The 19039-nt window shown below is 38.6% G+C and overlaps 5 protein-coding genes across 6 annotated transcripts; 3 read left to right on the top strand and 2 right to left on the bottom strand.

Moving 5' to 3' along the window:
* Positions 1–62: 62 nt before the first annotated feature.
* Positions 63–1965, bottom strand: LOC105286516. The gene is made up of 3 exons (XM_011351522.3): positions 1114–1965; positions 475–991; positions 63–232 (listed from the first exon to the last, which is right to left on the bottom strand). The coding sequence occupies exons 2-3, from the start codon at positions 875–877 to the stop codon at positions 132–134; spliced, it is 504 nt and encodes a 167-aa protein (XP_011349824.1). The 5' UTR covers positions 878–991; positions 1114–1965; the 3' UTR covers positions 63–131.
* Positions 1966–2092: 127 nt separating this feature from the next.
* Positions 2093–6994, top strand: LOC105286517 (RNA helicase Mov10l1). Its single transcript, XM_011351523.2, has 7 exons — positions 2093–2234; positions 2346–3185; positions 3313–4204; positions 4344–5215; positions 5395–5964; positions 6045–6293; positions 6378–6994. The coding sequence occupies exons 2-7, from the start codon at positions 2376–2378 to the stop codon at positions 6729–6731; spliced, it is 3747 nt and encodes a 1248-aa protein (XP_011349825.1). The 5' UTR covers positions 2093–2234; positions 2346–2375; the 3' UTR covers positions 6732–6994.
* A 1-nt stretch (position 6995) lies between these two features.
* LOC105286515 (eukaryotic translation initiation factor 3 subunit E) lies at positions 6996–10746 on the bottom strand. Of its 2 annotated transcripts, none has more exons than XM_011351521.3 (9): positions 10551–10746; positions 10364–10480; positions 10047–10208; positions 9819–9941; positions 9502–9734; positions 9296–9413; positions 8863–9074; positions 8508–8771; positions 6996–7310 (listed from the first exon to the last, which is right to left on the bottom strand). In XM_011351521.3, the coding sequence occupies exons 1-8, from the start codon at positions 10638–10640 to the stop codon at positions 8513–8515; spliced, it is 1314 nt and encodes a 437-aa protein (XP_011349823.1). In that variant the 5' UTR covers positions 10641–10746; the 3' UTR covers positions 6996–7310; positions 8508–8512. The 2 variants fall into 2 exon arrangements, with proteins under 2 accessions (XP_011349823.1, XP_011349822.1); XM_011351520.3 differs by having other exon boundaries at positions 8534–8771; positions 10551–10745.
* Positions 10747–11753: 1007 nt separating this feature from the next.
* LOC105286514 (zinc finger CCCH domain-containing protein 15 homolog) lies at positions 11754–14281 on the top strand. The gene is made up of 7 exons (XM_011351519.3): positions 11754–11976; positions 12140–12347; positions 12470–12714; positions 12817–13020; positions 13103–13277; positions 13356–13553; positions 13821–14281. The coding sequence occupies exons 1-7, from the start codon at positions 11908–11910 to the stop codon at positions 13928–13930; spliced, it is 1209 nt and encodes a 402-aa protein (XP_011349821.1). The 5' UTR covers positions 11754–11907; the 3' UTR covers positions 13931–14281.
* Positions 14282–14422: 141 nt separating this feature from the next.
* Positions 14423–18887, top strand: LOC105286512 (cap-specific mRNA (nucleoside-2'-O-)-methyltransferase 1). Its single transcript, XM_011351518.3, has 4 exons — positions 14423–14666; positions 15046–15172; positions 15258–17451; positions 17765–18887. Exons 2-4 carry the CDS (start codon positions 15163–15165, stop codon positions 18258–18260), a joined length of 2700 nt encoding a protein of 899 aa, XP_011349820.1. The 5' UTR covers positions 14423–14666; positions 15046–15162; the 3' UTR covers positions 18261–18887.
* Positions 18888–19039: the final 152 nt, after the last annotated feature.

The raw sequence follows: 19039 nt of genomic DNA, 5'->3' as shown, positions 1-19039 counted from the left end.
AAGTTTGTAATAATATTTCCTATAGTTACCAATTTTTATTTTAAAATGTGCGTTTCTTTTAATTTTAGGTATTATAAGAACTTTCTACTTTGCTTGCAAGGAACACATACAGATCTGAGCTTCTTTCAAGTTCAGTTCTCCAACTCTTGATTATTCTGTATAATTTCTAATTCTGGAATAATGTTCTGCAATTTCCGACCTTTAATGCGCTTAATTCTTCGGCGTTCTTTTGCTGAAAAGATAAATTGTATAGTTATAAATAAAAAAAAATCAAAATTATGATATTTGAAATATTTGTCAGCTGCGTTATCAATTTCAAAATTGCATTTTTTGGCCGTATTAAAATCCATCAAAATTAATTACTGTACGCAATATAAAACAAAAAAAGACAAATAAACCTAAGGTATAATGAAAGATATACTACATAAAGAAATTGCAACTATTAAATTTTCTCGTGTTCTAGAAAAATAGAACCTTTTTGTTTAGCAATCTTCAGGTTCCTCTTTACACTCTCGTTGTAATCATCCCGTCTCTTCTTAGCAACAACTTCGCGCCCGAGCGCAATTTCGTCCTCCAGGTACCATCGCAACGGACCTCGGCACTGCTTGCAACGTCCCAAGTAAGCCTTATCCTTGATCTCCAGGATTCTGCGTTGAATCGGATACGGTGGCCGACCGATGTCCTCGACACGGAATTTCACGCCGGGTCCACCCTCGTCGAGAACCACGTCCGTTAAGGAGGACGCAAAGGGTGGATTCCGCAGATCGTAGCCCTTCTCAGGATCCTGAGCCTGCTCATCGCAACAGAATCCGTACGGTTTCTGCAGCAGTAAGCGTGACGGTCCTGCGAGGACACGTTTGCTCGGTGTCCTCCTCATGTTACCGTTGCAATTTTTCGATCAATCTTGTGTTTAGATTTACATCAGACTTAAGATTTAATTTTCTGTCGATCCTCTCGAAGAGTCACGCATTTTTTATCGCTTGCTTGATTACTGAAAGAACACGTATCATATAATAATGTGAAATAATCCTTAATGTCTCTTTATCTATAATTATTAACAAAAGGATGAATGATGTTTTCTCTAATGATATATTGGACGAAAAACTTAATTACCTTATCGAAAGTCCTTCTGCTTGTCCTTTTTTTTGTTTTTAATTTACATATTTTTATAATGATGCACCATTTTTTTAAGAAAAGGAAGTTTTAATTCAAATTTAAATTAAGGGTTGATAGAAGTGACGAGCAATTTCCGAATTGATTTTGAGGACCTCGTGCGGAGGACACGCAAAGTTATAATCTTAATGGTAGGTATGCATTGATGTGTCTTTATTTTTCAAAAAGCACATACGTAATTTGAGACATTTTTACTGATTACGAAAAGTATAATTATTATGCGACCTATTTTACCATTTGGTCGCAGTCTTGAATAAACTAAATAGTAGTACTTGTCAGATAATCAAATAAAAATGTCGGCTAAAGGTGGTCCTTTTTATGGTAAATTTAATTTGAATTAAATTGCCAATATTTTAAAAAGAGAAGTCAATGAAAACTCTAAAATTTCTGAACAGATTTTCGGAAAACTCCAGATATCCCATCAAACGACAACCAATCTATTCATCTAACGAACGGCGACTTGTGTGATACCAGCTTGCAGATTTCGACATTTAAAAACTCTTCTGAAGGGGTGTAGTGTATGATTCAAACAGGCGCGATTCAGCGCGAGTGTATTTTGAGTCTGTTATACTTCGAAAGAGTTGTTTTTACAAAGCAACTCAAAAAACCTATACACATTATTTATAACACGTATATATACATCGCTGTATCGCATAATATAAAGTGTACAGATAATTCTGCGACATAATTATATTACACGCACCTATCATGCAGCTTGGAAGCTAGGTTAGGTTTCTGATCAAATACGGGAGTGCATGTGAGAGTGACCGGTGGTTTCTCTCAAGCGACACACGGTGTCATCGAATTATGAATTCATCCACCCTGTCTTCGAGTACTCTAGGACACTCAACGGGACAGAGAACGCCAGAATCTCAGGACTCGGAGTTAACCTCCAGCACTACTCAGACGTCGAAAATTTTAAATCAAATGAGATGTGAGCTGCAAGAGCAAAAGCAGCGTAAGCGTTTCCTCAAAGAGCTGCACGTCAAGCGTGTACAGTCCTTGCGAAAGGAATTGGATTATCTGAAGGCAACCGAGTGGAGATATCAGCCTATAGATCGGTAAATTCATCTCATTCCTTTTTCTTGCCGTTTATTTCCTTTTTCTAGTATTTTTCTTTTTGCTATTTCGCTTTCTCAGTTTAACGTATTTAATGTATCCTATGTTCGCAGGTACTTGGATAGAAATCAGAGAACCTAAATATGCTGTCGCTAATCTATAGTGCGATTCAGCGTACGTTAAAGTACCTATATGCCGATGAAACGGAAGATATAAATGAAGTAATATCTCGCATAGAAGCTAAGAGGCAGCGAAATGTAAGTGCAAAGCCGGAGGAAGCACTGAATGGGGAGGGATGCTATTACAGGACGGGAAGCATTACTAAAGTCGCTACGGATTACGTCCTCATAGATGATAATTATATGTACGAAAAAAACGATGATCTCAGTATCAATCTGAAAGTAGGCGATAAGGTTTACTACTTGGCGTATCTGCGCGATCCCAACGCGGAGCCGAAAATACGAAAAATCATTAGTGTGTTAGATGACGAGTCCTGGGACGCCGTACACGTGAAAACGAAGAGAGCTGCTCACAATCAAGTAATACCAAGAAGCATAATTGCCAGGGTGACGAAACGCGAGGGCCGCATTGCTATCGTCGAGCCGAACAACGTTCGTATCGACTTGAGCAAGGTGCAGTCCGACTTTATTCCTTTGATTGGCGACTGGCTGATACTGGAATCGTTGGTCGAACTGAGTAACAGCTCTACGGATTTGAGCGGTGAAATCTTGGAGGTGGACAGAATTAAGCCGTTGCGATCTAAACTGGATGTTGGTGTGATCTCGAAATACGATCTTGACGTGGGGATAATCGATAGGCAGATTATATTTCACAAACAAGCGTGCGAGCCGGGTTACATTCCTTGCATCGGTGACAAAGTAGTGAGCGATAGCATAGAGAGCGATCAAGGACAGTACACCTGGAGATCAATAACTGTAGTTCCACTGAATCAGGTAAGGAAAACGCAGATATGTCGATATTAATATCGTTGCGTCCGCGCCGATCGATCTGTTATATCGAAAATCAATATCGTGAGAAAAAAGCAAATGTGTAAAATTATTTTATACTTCTTGTTTTCAGGCAGCGAACAAATCGTCACGGTTACCAGCTATAAGCAATCTCCATCTGGCACTATCGAACACAAATGACTTGCTAGAAAACAAAAATGATATTGTTATAGATGACGACTTAAAATTCACTTTAAATATAGAAGAAGAGAGTGTCTTAATAGTTATGATACAAAATAATAGCAGCGATACTCACATATTGCAAGGTGGGTCTTTTCTGCCGCAAGAGACTCCATCTCAACTGTCATTGGTGGTACCAGATAATACGGATGATGATGCAATGATGATAAATCCTTCGGAAAATGTTATGTTCACGTTCAAGTGTAAAGCAAAATTCGTCGGTATATCTGAGGAGCTCTTTATCTTTAACTTTAAGGACTTCAAGATCGGTAGATTGTTTCACATAATAGTTAATGCGAAAGATATTCCACGAAAAACGGATCCCACATCCGTCACGCAAAACAAGAGCCAACGACTCAATATGTCTGACTTGGATGAGTTGAACGAAGTCACTTATATCCCCGGCGTAAAACCGTGCAAGCCACCTGCGTTTATTAAAGTGCGTAGCGGTATGTTTAAGGTACCGCGATACATTTGGAACGCGGTTTTAAGCACTACGAGCGAAAAGAAGTCGCAGATGGAGTGTGAAATAGCTGTGGCCGATCAGATACCCTGCCTCTTAAAATCGCTTTCCTTCGCAACGTACAAGGATCATTTTCACACGTTACTGTACCTAGAGGAAATAGCGCAAACGCTCAATCTGCAACAGTACAGCATGGAAAGCGCAATTATGCGACGATACAAGGATTATCTTGTACTTCAAGTGCCAGGATTGGCGGAGAAAAGACCTTCTCTGCTCGTTGGCGATAGAGCTGTAGTCTCTTTTCAGTGGGACAGCTCTCAAGGTGCAATAGAAAAACTTAAAGAATATATATTTTTATGTTAAACTGTTTATAAATTGTGAAAAAATATAAAATCTACAATTCTGAAATTATTCCTTATATTTTAATATCTTGATAATCATATATTTTCAATTTGTAACAGGGAAACTAAAATACGAGGGCTTTATTCACCAAGTCACGAGCTCCGAAATCTTCCTCAAGTTTAATGAGAAGTTCCATCACGATTACAACAATGAAGATTGTCAAGTGACGTTTAAGTATTCGCAAACTACCATGAATCGTTATCACGATTCTGTTAATCTAGCTATCAATCGTCTCCGGGCTGATCTCCTGTTTCCGACCAAAGTGCTGCAGAAAGAGCCGCAATTTCACTTGGAAGAGTGCGAGATCGAAGAGAAGCCCACTCGCACGCGAATTTCTGATAAACGTAATAACTCGACGCTTAACAATAATTTTAGCTCCTCCAACAGTATTGCTTCTGAAAGCGACACGTCTGATAACGTAATTAAAATGTCTCCGAGAGTGTCGGTAGCGGAAAGACTTTTCAATGTTAAACCCATCGAGACGTTGTCCGAAGGGACGAAGATATCAGCGACGCGAGTGGCAACAAATCCGAATCAGAAGACGAATTTAATGAAGAGCGACAGTAAAACTGACGTTGCTAGTACCACAGTTACAAGAGAGACAAATCAATCAATCGCTAAAACTGACAATGAGTTAGAGCCGTACATTACTCAAATAAAGAAACGGAAATTAAACTGGTTCAATGAAAAGCTGAACTACTACCAACGAGAGGCTGTAAGAAACATATTGAAAGGATTGGGGCGCCCGCTACCTTACGTCATATTTGGTCCGCCCGGAACAGGAAAGACGATGACCTTGTGCGAGGCGATCCTACAAATTGTAACTGTAATACCTGAAAGCAGGCTTCTCGTAGCGACGCCGTCGAATAGCTCAGCCAACCTGATAGCAGAGCGCTTGTTGGAGAGCAATGTACTTAAGCCCGGTGATCTGGTACGATTTTTCATAAATTCTTTACACTTTATGAGCTAGCAATACTTTTAAATATCGCTATTTTTTTAAATAAATTTTAGTCTGCGAGATTAATAAAATCTTTTATTGATATTAATTATAAAGGGTTGAATTGCAGATCATTATGTGACTTGAAGTTATTTATTCATTGTACATTATAGGTGCGATTGATAGCTTATCATTGCTTGTATGACGGCTCAATTCCCGAGAGATTGTTGCCGTACTGTGCTACGGCAGACTTGGCCGCAGAGGGTACGCACGAGCGTAAACATCATCAGGAGGAAGGGCCGAAGATGAACTGTACCATGTCCGTTCTCGGTCGTCATAGAATTACTGTCGGCACGTGCAACGCACTGGGAATACTGTACAACATGGGTTTCCCACGCGGTCATTTCTCGCACGTTCTAGTCGACGAAGCCGGCCAGGCGACCGAGCCCGAGATCCTGATTCCCTTGAATTTTATTCATTCAGATTACGGCCAGGTGATTCTCGCGGGTGATCCGATGCAGCTCGGACCGGTTGTGCAGAGTAAGCTCGCGCAGCATTTTGGACTCGGTGAATCGTATCTGTCGAGGCTGTTGCATCAGTTCCCTTACCAGAGAGATCTGGAAGGCTTCGAGGCCGGCTACGATTCCAGACTTGTCACGAAACTCATTATAAACTACCGGAGCCTACCAGAAATACTGGATTTGCCAAACTCGTTGTTTTACGAATCCGAGTTGCAGTCGCACGTACGTGTTAGCAATAATTATTATTATTTTCAATCGGTGCTTTCATCGATTAACTAAAATTTGGTCGATTATCTATCTAGATATCGCCTACGAAGAGCGAGGAAGCTGAGCTGTTGGAAGCGCTGAGGGCAGAATTGCCCACGAGAGACCACGGATCACCGCCGGCCATAGTTTTTCACGGAGTTAAAGGAGAGAATTACAGAGATTCTGAGAGCCCAAGCTGGTACAATCCCCAAGAAGCGACGCAGGTGTACCTTTATTTGTTAAAATTATACCAATACGGACTCGAGCCAGATGACATAGGAATTATAACTCCTTATCAGAAACAGGTATGCACTTGTCCAAGTGAAATTTTATCAAGTCGATCCATGGCTTCTCTCTTTCCTTACCAAGCTGTCTTTCTAAATTCTCAGGTACTGCAAATCAGAGATTTGTTGTTAGAGATAGATATGAAATTACCGAAAATCAGCAGCGTGGAAGGATTTCAAGGCCAAGAGAGGAAAGTAATCATTCTCTCGACCGTCAGATCGTGTAACAATCTAATTGACGACGATATTAAGCATGCCTTAGGATTCGTCGCTTCACCCAGGAGGCTCAACGTTGCGATCACTCGCGCACGCGCTTTGCTCATTATTTTGGGAAATCCCGAATTACTCGCCTTGGATCCGTACTGGAGGAGCGTTTTGATATACTGTATCGATCGCGGTGCATACACGGGATGTAATTTTTTACCTTCGTATATAACAGATCTGCAGAATGTAGAATAACGCTTTGTAATACTCGAATAACAACCTGTGATTCTCCTTCCAAAACTTTATTAAATTTGTAGTGAGTCAAACATTTTTCTGTGTAAATATTAAGGTTTTTTTTTATGAAACAGTTGGCTCTCTTATTTTTAAATAGATTATTTTATTAATGAAAAATATATATCCGTGAATTAACTGACGATGTAATTTTTTTAGACTGGAAATGCGTTGATGGAAATGTGTGAAACATTCGTGTATGACAAATAAATACAATATTTTCTTTTACAAAATGTCACAGATTACCTATCCATTTATTACGACATTAATACAATTGAAAAATATAAACTAACACTTCTGATAAGAGATAATTTTTTTAAATATATATATATATACGTTTTCAATTTTGAGGAGACTTATTAGATAAATAAAAATACATTTACTTCAGTACGATGCAATATCGATTATTTTTGTATATTATTTGGAATATACATTTTGTCAATTTCGGCTATGCTAGTAATCGGAAGAGGAATATCTCTTTTGGACATTACTTCTCCATGTTGCATCGAGTTGTCACAAGTCCAAGTTCCACGAGTGTTGATACTGAAACGAAATCAGACCATTTATAAAATTTGTATGCAGGGAGAAAGAAACACTCGAGGAGTGTCACACCTTTGCAACGATTACGCATGTTGTAACGATGCACCCCTCTGCATCGTCTAGTCCGGCCGACCATCCGGCGGACGAAGACAAGGCGCTGTGCGCCAAATAAACTATCGAATGTTTATCGAATAATCGCCGGGGTAAGGCCCGGAAGGTGACGTAGCGGCGGGGGTATTTTTCCGACCGCCGCCCCGACGCCGTCGCCCCCCAGGCCCCCACTTGCGCGTACCGAGTAAACAGCAGCTCGGTATAAAAGAGCTGTGATCCGAGCACCGAGAACAAACGGCTAAACAGACTTTAAAGAAGTCTACTGTGGTGCCCTGTCCGTTCAGCTTCGAAGAGCGGAACAAGGAATTGCTAAAGAGGAGAGAACAGCTAGAGAAGCAGTGCATGGATGAGAAGCGAGCGCCCATATTCCGTGCGAATCCGGCGCGGATCCGTGCGAAATTCGGATCCGGATTCGGATTCGGATTCGGAGTAATCGAAGCTGATCGGAGAAGTGTTCTCGGTGCTCGGATCACAGCCCTTTTATACCGAGCTGCTGTTTATTCTGTACGCGCAAGTGGGGGCCCGGGGGCGACGGCGTCGGGGCGGCGGTCGGAAAACAAGTCGGAAAAATACCCCCACGCTACGTCACCTTCCGGGCCTTACCCCGGCGGTTATTCGATAAACATTCGATAGTTTATTTGGCGCACAGCGCCTTGTCTTCGTCCGCCGAATGTTCGGGCGGATGGTCGGCCGGACTAGATGATGCAGAGGGGTGCATCGTTACAATGTAATGAGAAAACGAGAAAAGAATAAAAGCTTTTCAACATTAAATTAGACGACGAAGAGGCAACAAGATAATCGTTCAATACCTTGTATCTATGAAGACGAGACTAACGAATACGCCTTAAAATATTATGTTAAAACGCATAAGAATCAATCAATCGATTAACAGATGTATCTATCTATCGATCAGAGATTTAAACTGATATCCATCGTTACGAACGACGTGCGCTACAAGCGAAGTGAAACTGTCGTTACATTTAAGATATACAATTGTGCAAATCTTTTTCTGATAATTAGCGCAACGCACTTTCGCGTCGTTATTAAATGTGATACTGTGCACGCAATATGATCGTGAATGATACTGACCTCTGTTAGTTCCACACTATACTTACTGGGTCTTGATTCTTTGCTTTGAGCTTTCTCTCAATTAGGTTTTCTAGCGCCTCACTTCGCACGCTCAACGTCTCAATCTTTTCAACCAATTGCTGATACGGCGACGCCGGCTGTCCCCCCATCACCACGTGCCCCAACTTGCTGTCAATCTTGGCGTCCAAACGGGCGTTGCGGATCAAGTTCACGATCCAGCACTCTGCTACGTCCGCTTTCATATTCAGCTTTTCCGCTAGCATTCTATACGTAAAAGATAAAACTAATTAATAAATATACTGAATATGCGATATCACGGTTTTTGAAATTATAAAGATGCAGAACAATTGCATACCCAATACTGATGCACTGATGAATCCTACAGAATGTTTCGAAAATCATCAATCGAGCATTTTCTACGAATTCGTTCAGTAAAGCGATGAGGAAGAAATCATTGAAGACAACAGTCTGGCACTCTTGCAGCTTCTGCCGAGCTCCGTCAAAGTCGAAATTAACGTATAAATGTTCAAGGAATTCCGTGATGGGATCTCGGTAGGTATAAGACTCCTAAAAGTTATAAATGTCTTATTTGTTTTTCAATCAAAGTTGAAGCTTCTTAACAAGAATTTAATTAAATACATTTTTTCGATTTTTCTTTACTAGCAATTTTTAATTTCTTTTTATTAATCAGGTTCGTTAGTCGCGATCAAGACAAACTTGCGCAAAAGAATATTCATATTCTAAAAGATGTGTAGGTTTTATATAGAAAAATATGATTTATAGCTGACCTGTTGTATTACTTTTACGAGATCCTTTAGAATGGAGCGTCTCGAGCGATTGACAATAACTGCAGCAGCCAAGTAGCGGAGTATGTGCGGGCACATTGTTTGAATAGCATTTAAATAACTGTAACGATATTTTATACGATATTTGTAGCATCTCTCACAAAATAAGTTTTACGTATTAATTATTTCGTAAAAAGTCTTCTACATACTGCGGACGATAGAGGAACATCTCGATAATGAGATCTCTTCCCTTCACATGATTGAAGAACACGAACAGACTCCAATGAATCAGCCACGTACGCTGCTGTAATACTTGCAGGGAATTGCCAATAACATTACTGTCAATGTATTCTCGTAACTTGTTGACATCTTCCAATGCTGTCTCCCAATTTTGTACGAGAATCTCCGATGCCAATTTGCCCCACAAGACATTTAAGTAATTCTAGAGGCATAAATGCATTCCAATACGTGCACCAATTTATTTTACTATTCTGTACCAATAAAATAATGTTAAAAAGTATTATACCTTGTCAGTGGGAGGCATGATCAGCATATAAAAGTATAAATATGACGTGGAAACGGAATAATTGCCGCACTCGTAGCGGTACTTTGCTAATTTCACAAAGCTGTCCATCATCTCTACTCTAAACTGCAACATGAAAAAACAAAATCGAACCATAAAGTAAATCTTGCCTATGAGATTTTATCGTTTCATGGAAAATATTAAATCAAATATTTATCCTGGTTTACTTACATCCGACTCTTGAGTGAGATAATTATTAAGTGCTTTGGAATCGCGCATGTTCTCCATCTTCTTCATAACTTCCTCGTTGTTCATCAGTGCTAGCACTACCGAGACATTGTTCTGTAGCACACCGAGCTCTTGGAGCACATCGGCGCGTCTAGATTTTATTTCCTGCAATATATTGTGCTCGTTAAAGGGGAAATATCTTTTCTTCGGTAAAAAACAATTTTTTTTTACAAAACAAAATTCCGCCCTTGTGCAAGCCGCGTATAGTTCTGGTTTTCCTCATAAAGCAATCACATAGCATGTAACATGGTGAAACGCACCTCTGGTACTTCTACATTAGGATAGAGCTGCTTCCTGATATCGATGGTGTAATCGACCATGTTCGTTTTGCTGAGGATATAGAGTTTGACGTGTAACAACTCATCCTCGTCGTAAATCTGTAACAGACCACATGTGATCTAACCAAACTGTCGAGCCACGTTGCAACGTCCGGCTACGTTATCGTACCTGTTTCGCCGATAAAAATTCCAACAGAGGAAAAACCAAGTGCCGGTCAAGATATTGACCTATGACAGATGTTAAATCGAATTTTGCCATTTTGATATTACACTCGTGCCAAGAAATTCCAGGTATAAATATTCATTAAATGAATGTAAAGATGATCGGCGACAACATGGCGCGGTGAACCACGGTGAACTGGATACGAAGATGCGTGAAGCCGCGTTTCTTCGCGCGTGCGCGGCAGTATGTTGGTATTCTTGTGGTCTGCTGAGTGTAGAGAACCTCAAGTAAGAGTATGGACATCGTGGATTCGCACCTGATTGGTGGGATCGAAAATGGCGGATTTGAGGTTTATCAATTAAGGACTCTACTAAATAAAATACATCTTTGTTAGAAAAAGAAATTGCACCTAACATTAATTGTGAAAATAACAATATCTTTATAACATAAATATTCCTGGTGGAAAAATTTATCATATTTTCTAAAAAAATTGGAACGTTTCTCAGAATAAATCAGAAAATGTAAAAAAATTTGAAAAATCATTACTTTTTATTATGTTTTATAAATTTTCATACATAGAGATACTGAAAATTCTTATCCAGTCATTTCTGAAAAATATTGAGAAAATAATTTTTCAGAATTTTTCAGAAATAACTGGATGAGAATTTTGAGAATATTTCAGCATCTCTAAGTATGAACATTTCTGTAAAATAGTAATAATTTTTGAGAATATTTCTGATTGTCTAAGTTATGAGGAATAAGAATCGTTCCAATTCTAAACAAAATTCTGAGACATCCTGAAAAAATTTGAGAAATTTTTCCACCAAGGATATCCATACTGCTCGTTTTTCTGCATTTATTGGCAAAGTTGCCATGTAACATCTTCTTTTATCCTTATTTGTACAACCTCGTACACAATACCCAGTCATTTCGCTTACTTTTCTTACACTAATATTTTTAATCCTAAAGTAAGGAAGGTTATATTGTATACTCCTTATAGATAGTGACCATACGAACGCCATTTTCGATCCACGATGTCCATACTCTTACTTGAGGTTCTCTAGCTGAGTGCAGCGATCTCAGCGCCGCAGGATTGTAACTTCCAAACCACTTACTGTGAAAACGAAAAATCACTAAAGGAAGGAAACGTTGATTGGTCCAGCCAAAAAAGTAATTTTTATGAAAACAGGTTTAATAACTCTAGGAAATTTGATTGCAAAGGTTATCATGTTAACTCGAGTGATGTAGATGCAGGGAACGTAAGGTGATGAACATTTCACAGTGAAATGAAGCTTATGTCGAGAATTTCCTGAAGGTCCCGATTGTTTTTCTTTGAAAAAGAGAGGAAATTACAATTAACAAAATGCCGCCGAAAAAACCGCCGGCACCGAGCAAAAAAGCGGAACAAAAGAAGAAGGAAAAGGTTATCGAGGTAAAGAGTGATGACAATTTTTTCTTTCTAACCAAAAGCTTCAGAGTTCCACATGCTTCGTATATACCATATGCACGTGGGATTAATTAATTCGTCATCTCTTATGTGTATTTACGCAGAAAAAAATTTGATTTCACCAAAACCTGTACTTTCTCTTTTCAAGGATAAAACGTTTGGCATAAAGAACAAGAAGGGTGCCAAGCAGCAGAAATTTATTCAGCAAGTTGAAAAACAAGTGAAATCGGGCGGTGTAAATCCGCGGAAGGTCGAGGATCCGAACGCCAAGAAATTGGAGAAGGAGAAGAAACTGAAGGAACAAAAGGAATTAGCACTTATTTTTAAGCCTGTTCAAACACAGAAGATAGATAAAGGTATTGAATTCGTTGATATTAAGAGATAAGATACAATGTTATTTAAGTACTGGGCATGTAGATAAAGACAATAAGTTAATTTCTATGTAACAAACTAATGCTACGATGAAAAACTCTTGCAGGCATCGATCCAAAGTCCGTTGTGTGCGCGTTTTTTAAACAGGGACAATGTACAAAGGGTGATAAATGTAAGTTTTCTCACGACTTGAGTGTTGAACGAAAGGCTGAAAAACGTTCTCTATACTGCGACATGAGGGACGATGACGACAAAGAGGCGGATACAATGGACAAGTGGGACGAGGATAAACTGAAAGAAGTCGTGGAGAAGAAACATGGTGGTGGTGGTAATCGTCCGACCACTGACATCGTAAGTTGTACAAGTTGCATAAATGCTCTGTCACAAAAATTTAAATAGGGGAAATGTTTAAGAAAAAGAAAAAAAATATGAAATAAAATTCCGTTCTTCTAGATCTGCAAACATTTCTTAGAAGCAGTAGAAAAGTCAAAGTATGGTTGGTTCTGGGAGTGTCCTTCTGGTCAGAAGTGCATTTACAGACATGCTTTACCTCCCGGATTTGTCCTGAAGAAAGATAAGAAGAAGGAAGATAAGAAGGACGAAATTTCTCTGGAGGATCTGATAGAGACGGAAAGAGCTAACCTGGGACCTAGTCAGGTATGGATAGTGTACATAAAATGTAGAAGATTTTTATAAGATATGCTAATTACACGCTACTACGCACTAATCAACTTTGCAGACCAAGATAACATTAGAGACATTCTTGGCTTGGAAAAAAAGAAAGTTGAAAGAGAAAGAGGAGCAAGCGATCAAGGATGAGGAGAAGAAGAGGAATGATTATAAAGCTGGTCGACAGGTCGGCATATCGGGGAGAGAAATGTTTTACTTCAATCCGGATCTTGCAATGGGAGATGGTAAGATATTATTGTTCAAGATATAACTTGCTTATAAATTTATTTTGTGACACAAACCTTGTATATTTCGTATTGTAGGTATTGACGACGGAGATGAAGCAATATCTAGTTACGCCCGTGAAGAGGATGATGATTCTGAGGATGTACAGTACAGGGAACTTGATATGGATCGCCTCGCCTCTGAAGCTAGTGAAATCGACACCAAGGGTATCACTGTAGCTGCTGCTGATCGATTAAAAGCACAGGAGACCGCTGATGACGATAAAGATGCAACAGGTAAAAATTACCGATGACTATTAATATTATGTTCACGTTAATGTGCCAACAAAATAAAATTCAGATTTAGAGCTATATAAATCATAGATAAATCAGAAATCTGCTCATTTATAATTACTATTATTATTAACATTATTATAAATTATTAATTTATTAATTTTTCTAAAAGTATGAGAAATACACTTGCAAGTCGCAGTGAATACTAAATATATTTTAATCACGTTATATTCTGTACTACGAATAATTAACGCGAAGTCTCCTTTGCAGTATCTGCGGAAGAGGACGGCACAGCAGTAACCATTAATGAAAACCTGTTCATAGAAGAAGATTTAGAAGGTTTGGAAGAAGAACTGGGGGACCTGGACTTGGAGGAGTAATCCAGACGTCCCGAGCATGCGTGTCTCCTCGTTATCCTTCCCCCGTGTTTTATTGCTCTTTTAATATGCATCATTCGGATAATCATTAGCCGCAAGCGTAACACGTTGTATATTGATATAATTTCACTCATATCTATATGAATATTATATGTATGTATTTAACTATCCAAAAAGAGCCGGTCTCGTGCAAGTACTACCGAGTACGCATCCGTGGAATATGTAGCGTAACCTTGAATCAGCTCAAAATCATTGCTCCCGACGATTAAAGTGAAGTTTGTCTTTTCATATATAGACATTGAATTTGTTATCTGTGAATATCAAATATTTAATATTAAATTGAATAATGCAGCTGTATTATTTTTGTGTATGTGACATTTGACATGTAACATATGTGCAGCCTTCTTGGTCGATCTAAATGACTCAAATTCGTTTCATCACCCTTGATGTGGCTGCAGTATTTAAAAAACAATTTTACCGACAGTGAAACGGGTATGACTGATTAGTTCTAAATGGTTGTATGATGGATGAAGTTGGCGCTGCGATCAGTGATCTATATGCGTTTCAAGAAAGCCCGTTCTTAGGGCTTTCTATTTCGAGCCAGCGAAAATCATACCGCGACTCTGCCATCATTGGTCATTAACAAGTCGTAATATATTAAATAATATAATATTTAATATTTATCCTAATGTATGACGAAAGTCTAACTGAAAAAGGACGAAAAAAGATTTATATCTTAGTAAGTATTAATTTTATAACTTAATTATTAATCTCTTAAAAGTTGTCAAATACTCTTTTTTGACAAAATCTTTCCTAACCTTTCCCTCATTTGGATTATTTTTGATACAAGTATTTTTTAAAACAAACAGACGTAGTTTTTAGAAACAGGAAAAACTTCTTTATTTTTACACAACTTTACGAAAATTAGAGATGATTTTCTTGATAGAGATTATTTTTGACTCTGAAGGAGTCTTATAATTTTTCTATAAAAACAATCTTCAGTGGTTAAATATTTAAAAAGTTATTCTTTTGTTTTATCTGCATATGATTCAACTCAAATGCAATTAGAAAATATGAGTCAGATTTTCTATTTAATAAGTATCTGATTGTATTTTCAGCAAATTTGAACTCTCCGTATAGGTTAGGAACTTTGTAAATATAAATTTACGTATAACCCGTACGTAGATTGACAAACCAACAACACGTGGAGCTGAGCTCAACCAGTTCTTTTCAAAATGGAGAGCAGTAAATATTTTTTTGCTTTTTCTTTTTATATATCTACATCCTGAAACAAATCTTTAGTAAACTATTTTATTGCCATTGTTTTTAGGCACGGATGATGACAGCGTGCTGGGGAGTGAGGACGTTAAACTGAGAACAGGAGATTCGTTCGATGGTTACTCTCAGCACCATGGCTTGAGTGATGCCGAGAAAAATCCTCATTATTCCGAACTAGCACTGAATAGCGCGCTGCCTTCTTTTAACGACAACGATTGCTATTCTTATCCAAAGCGGAAGAGGGAAATGTATGAGAATTTCTCGTCCTCCTCTTCCGACAATGAATTCGATCAACAATACGGCACCGCGTCCAAGTACGATGAAGTGAATACTAGTCAAAGTATGAATACGTTTGAAGCAAAAAAGCGCAAGCTGAATTCGGCAGGTGGTACAATCTGCAGTATGTCTACGGAACAGTACAACGAAACGATTGAACAAGAAAGCAGCGTGCACGTTAACGAAAGTAAAAGTGACGCGTCACACTTGTCAAAGGCCGAACGCATGATGACAAACATGGGCTACAAGCCAGGAAAAGGTCTTGGGAAGCATGACCAAGGGCGCGTGGAACCAGTGGAAGCAGTTAAGCAACGCGGTCGGAGAGGACTGGGACATTTTGTGCCAGGATTGACAGAGGCCAGTCTCAAATGGGATCCTCAAGAGGAGGAAGTAAAGGCCATGGAGGACATTGAATGGTTGCAGAACATACACCCCAATGTTCTCGCGAGTGACGATCTGGCGAATTGGATAAAGCTGGGACCAAAAAAGCATACGATCGACGACGAGGCTACCTTCTGCAGTTCCGAAATCTTGGAGCAAGTTCTTAAATCGAAGACGATATTTGACAAATTGGACAAGGTTGAGATGCGTAAAGCAAGGACTCGCTCGAATCCTTACGAGACGATTCGCAGTGCTGGCTACCTCAATCGTGCTGCGGTCAAAATGGCGAATATAAACCGCGCGTGTAATTTTATGTTCACCGACCAAAAGAGCTTGCATCCGAACGAGCTGCTGTACTTCGCTGACGTGTGCGCCGGTCCGGGTGGATTCAGCGAGTACGTTCTGTCGCGGAAAAAGTGGCACGCCAAGGGATTTGGATTTACTCTGAAGAACGAAAACGACTTCACGTTGGACGAGTTTTTTGCCGGACCATGCGAGACTTTTCACCCTTTTTATGGATCCAAAGACAACGGTGACGTATTTGATCCGGTTAATCAAGAAGAATTTCGGTCATTGGTGATGAAACATACGTACAATAAGGGCGTACACTTTATGATGTCTGACGGAGGCTTCTCCGTGGAAGGCCAGGAGAACATTCAAGAGATTCTATCGAAGCAACTATATTTGTGCCAGTGTTTAGTAGCACTAATGATACTGAGACCGGGTGGACACTTTGTGACAAAACTGTTTGACCTGTTTACGCCTTTTAGTGCTGGACTTGTTTATCTAATGTACAGATGCTTCGATAGTGTTTCCATTTTTAAGCCGAATAGTTCTAGACCAGCTAATTCAGAACGTTATTTAATATGTAAGAGGAAAAAGCCTGACACGCAAGCAGTGATGGAATATCTTTCTCAAGTCAATCATTTACTCCTAAAGAAGAATGACAACAAGGATGTCACTCAGTTGGTGCCACTTGATGAATTAGAAGCGGATACGTTATTTGTAACGTATCTGAGAAATTCTAATGAAACTTTAGGAAGAAAGCAGATAGTCGGTCTCCTGAAGATCGCTGCTTTCTGCGAGGATCCAACGTTGACTGAACCAAAACAGGCAGCTATGCGAAAGGAATGCCTAGAATACTGGGACATACCCAACAAAACTCGCGTCAGACCACAAAATGTTAAACCGCAGGATAAGATAAGAGAAATTTTAGGCAATTCTATAAGGCTCCTGGGATGCGACGCCACAAAGTTAACAAACGACAATGTGAAAAGTACTGTACTAAATCAACCATACGATTGGTATTGCATGCCCTGTGGTTCTGGGCCCTACATTGAAGAGGAAAAGGCAGTGACATTCTACCTAGGCTTAGGAAGGAGAAAAGTATTTCGTTATGTGAAAGGTGGCAAATGGGATTCTATTGGTGATGTAAAAATAGAATTGCCACGTGACACTCTTGTATATGCCGAGTTAGTATATGAGGCAAAGTGGACGGGAAAATATTTTTCCAAAACGCGTGCACTGCATATTTTGGATGCCTACATGCTTGGCGGAGAAGACGTTAGCAAGAGATATCTCTCTGACAGGTATATATATACATATAAGATGCCTTTATTCATTAACTTTGTCAAATGAGATGTGAAAAATTGATATTGCAAAACACATCATGTTTCATGCTTCATGCATTTGTACGAATCTTATTGAAGAGACATTGCATAGGTTTTTTAACATTCACAAATTAAATTAGGGAGCAAATATATTATTATGTGTGTAAATATAAAATTAATTTAATCATAATTAATTTAATTATAAAATTAACTTAATCCTCTGTCATAATTATAGAATTATATAACTGTCATAATGCCGGTTATAATTGTAGTGTGTCAATATTTGTTACAGATACAGGATCACGAAAAAGTTTTGCGATGCCTTGTGGAAGCCAGCTCCAAACGATCATGTTTGCGTGCGTGCCAAAGAGAGATTCATGTTGGGCCCTGATATAGAAAAGAAATTGCGAATCACACAACGACGTGTGAAGGGTATGTCCATTGCGTTGGAATTCCCGAAAAACCCCTTAGAATGTGACGACAAGGATGATATGGAACCCCTCTATCTCGCTCCTAATAGTATACTTTTCTTAAGAAGTACCGCTCATCCTTGGTCCCGTCATCTTAGTCAGAAAACACTTCAATTTTATGTTTTTAATAAGAAGACAGAAACGACAGAATACGAAATTCGGAATGGAATTCCAAATAGGCCGCCCGAAGCTGAAGCGAGTTTCGAACAAGCATTCGAGGGACGTATTATTTGGCACTGGCCAAATAATACTGGTGACGATAAACTAAGTATGGATAGTTTAGTAAAGTTGATTAAGAATTCATTGCAAAAAATTTGATTTGCACACTGTATACGTGCTGTGTGTCTCAACATCCTCTCAAAAGTTTGAAATGAAATTTGTTTTCAATTAGATAAAGATTTGCTAATTGAAAAAGCAACATCTATATTTATTAATTTTGATTTAAGTATAAAAGATGTAAGACTGTATTCACATTTCGTTATATGTACTTTTCTTGTAAATGATACAAAATGTAAATATTTTTTATGTTAATACAGGTTATGTAAATAAGTCATGGAATTATTGATGAAATAATCATGAAACTATCATTAACAAATTGCGATAATTTTAGTTAAGTAATTATTACTTATGTAATTAGAGATTCTCTGTTAATTACAAGTAATATTAAATTTATGTTTATCTATATTCAAGACATTAACATACTGGATTAATTTTTCGTACCTGCAATTATATTAACCACAGTTTCTTTAATTATTTTACGCGAGTGCTAGCTACCTGCAATCTGTGATAAAAACAGAAACAAAAATTCATAATAAGTTATATTATTATTGCTAATATACACATTGCCATTACATATATATATATATGCATAACTCATGTATATAACTTGTGTATATATCTTGTAATATGTCACTCATGTAAATAATATAACAAATATTTAAAAAATGGGATAGTACCTTGTTGTGGCGTGCGGGCTGTAGCGATCAAACTATCCCATTGAGGAGCAAACCTCGCAATAAAAAAGAATTCAGTATTTAGATGCGTACCATGATGGCACGTATTATTGTTAACGATTACTTTCAGATATCAAGCGATTC

The sequence above is a fragment of the Ooceraea biroi genome, chromosome 5 (assembly GCF_003672135.1).
Source record: "Ooceraea biroi isolate clonal line C1 chromosome 5, Obir_v5.4, whole genome shotgun sequence".
Taxonomy (NCBI): Eukaryota; Metazoa; Arthropoda; class Insecta; order Hymenoptera; family Formicidae; genus Ooceraea; species Ooceraea biroi.
The sequence above is the reverse complement of the archived record's forward strand: the minus strand, read 5'-3'. Positions and strand labels throughout refer to the sequence as shown.

Coding starts and splice junctions, on each gene's coding strand:
- LOC105286517 (XM_011351523.2), top strand. CDS start 2,376: ATGCTGTCGCTAATCTATAGTGCGATTCAGCGTACGTTAAAGTACCTA. Junction 4,205..4,343: donor TCAGTGGGACAGCTCTCAAG/GTGCAATAGAAA, acceptor AATTTGTAACAG/GGAAACTAAAATACGAGGGC. Junction 5,965..6,044: donor AATCCGAGTTGCAGTCGCAC/GTACGTGTTAGC, acceptor TTATCTATCTAG/ATATCGCCTACGAAGAGCGA.
- LOC105286514 (XM_011351519.3), top strand. CDS start 11,908: ATGCCGCCGAAAAAACCGCCGGCACCGAGCAAAAAAGCGGAACAAAAG. Junction 12,715..12,816: donor ATCGTCCGACCACTGACATC/GTAAGTTGTACA, acceptor CCGTTCTTCTAG/ATCTGCAAACATTTCTTAGA. Junction 13,554..13,820: donor TGACGATAAAGATGCAACAG/GTAAAAATTACC, acceptor TCTCCTTTGCAG/TATCTGCGGAAGAGGACGGC.
- LOC105286516 (XM_011351522.3), bottom strand. CDS start 877: ATGAGGAGGACACCGAGCAAACGTGTCCTCGCAGGACCGTCACGCTTA. Junction 233..474: donor GAAGATTGCTAAACAAAAAG/GTTCTATTTTTC, acceptor TTATCTTTTCAG/CAAAAGAACGCCGAAGAATT.
- LOC105286512 (XM_011351518.3), top strand. Junction 17,452..17,764: donor AAGAGATATCTCTCTGACAG/GTATATATATAC, acceptor TATTTGTTACAG/ATACAGGATCACGAAAAAGT.
- LOC105286515 (XM_011351520.3), bottom strand. CDS start 10,640: ATGGCAAAATTCGATTTAACATCTGTCATAGGTCAATATCTTGACCGG. Junction 10,209..10,363: donor CTAATGTAGAAGTACCAGAG/GTGCGTTTCACC, acceptor AATATATTGCAG/GAAATAAAATCTAGACGCGC. Junction 8,772..8,862: donor CATCAGTGCATCAGTATTGG/GTATGCAATTGT, acceptor TTTTACGTATAG/AATGCTAGCGGAAAAGCTGA.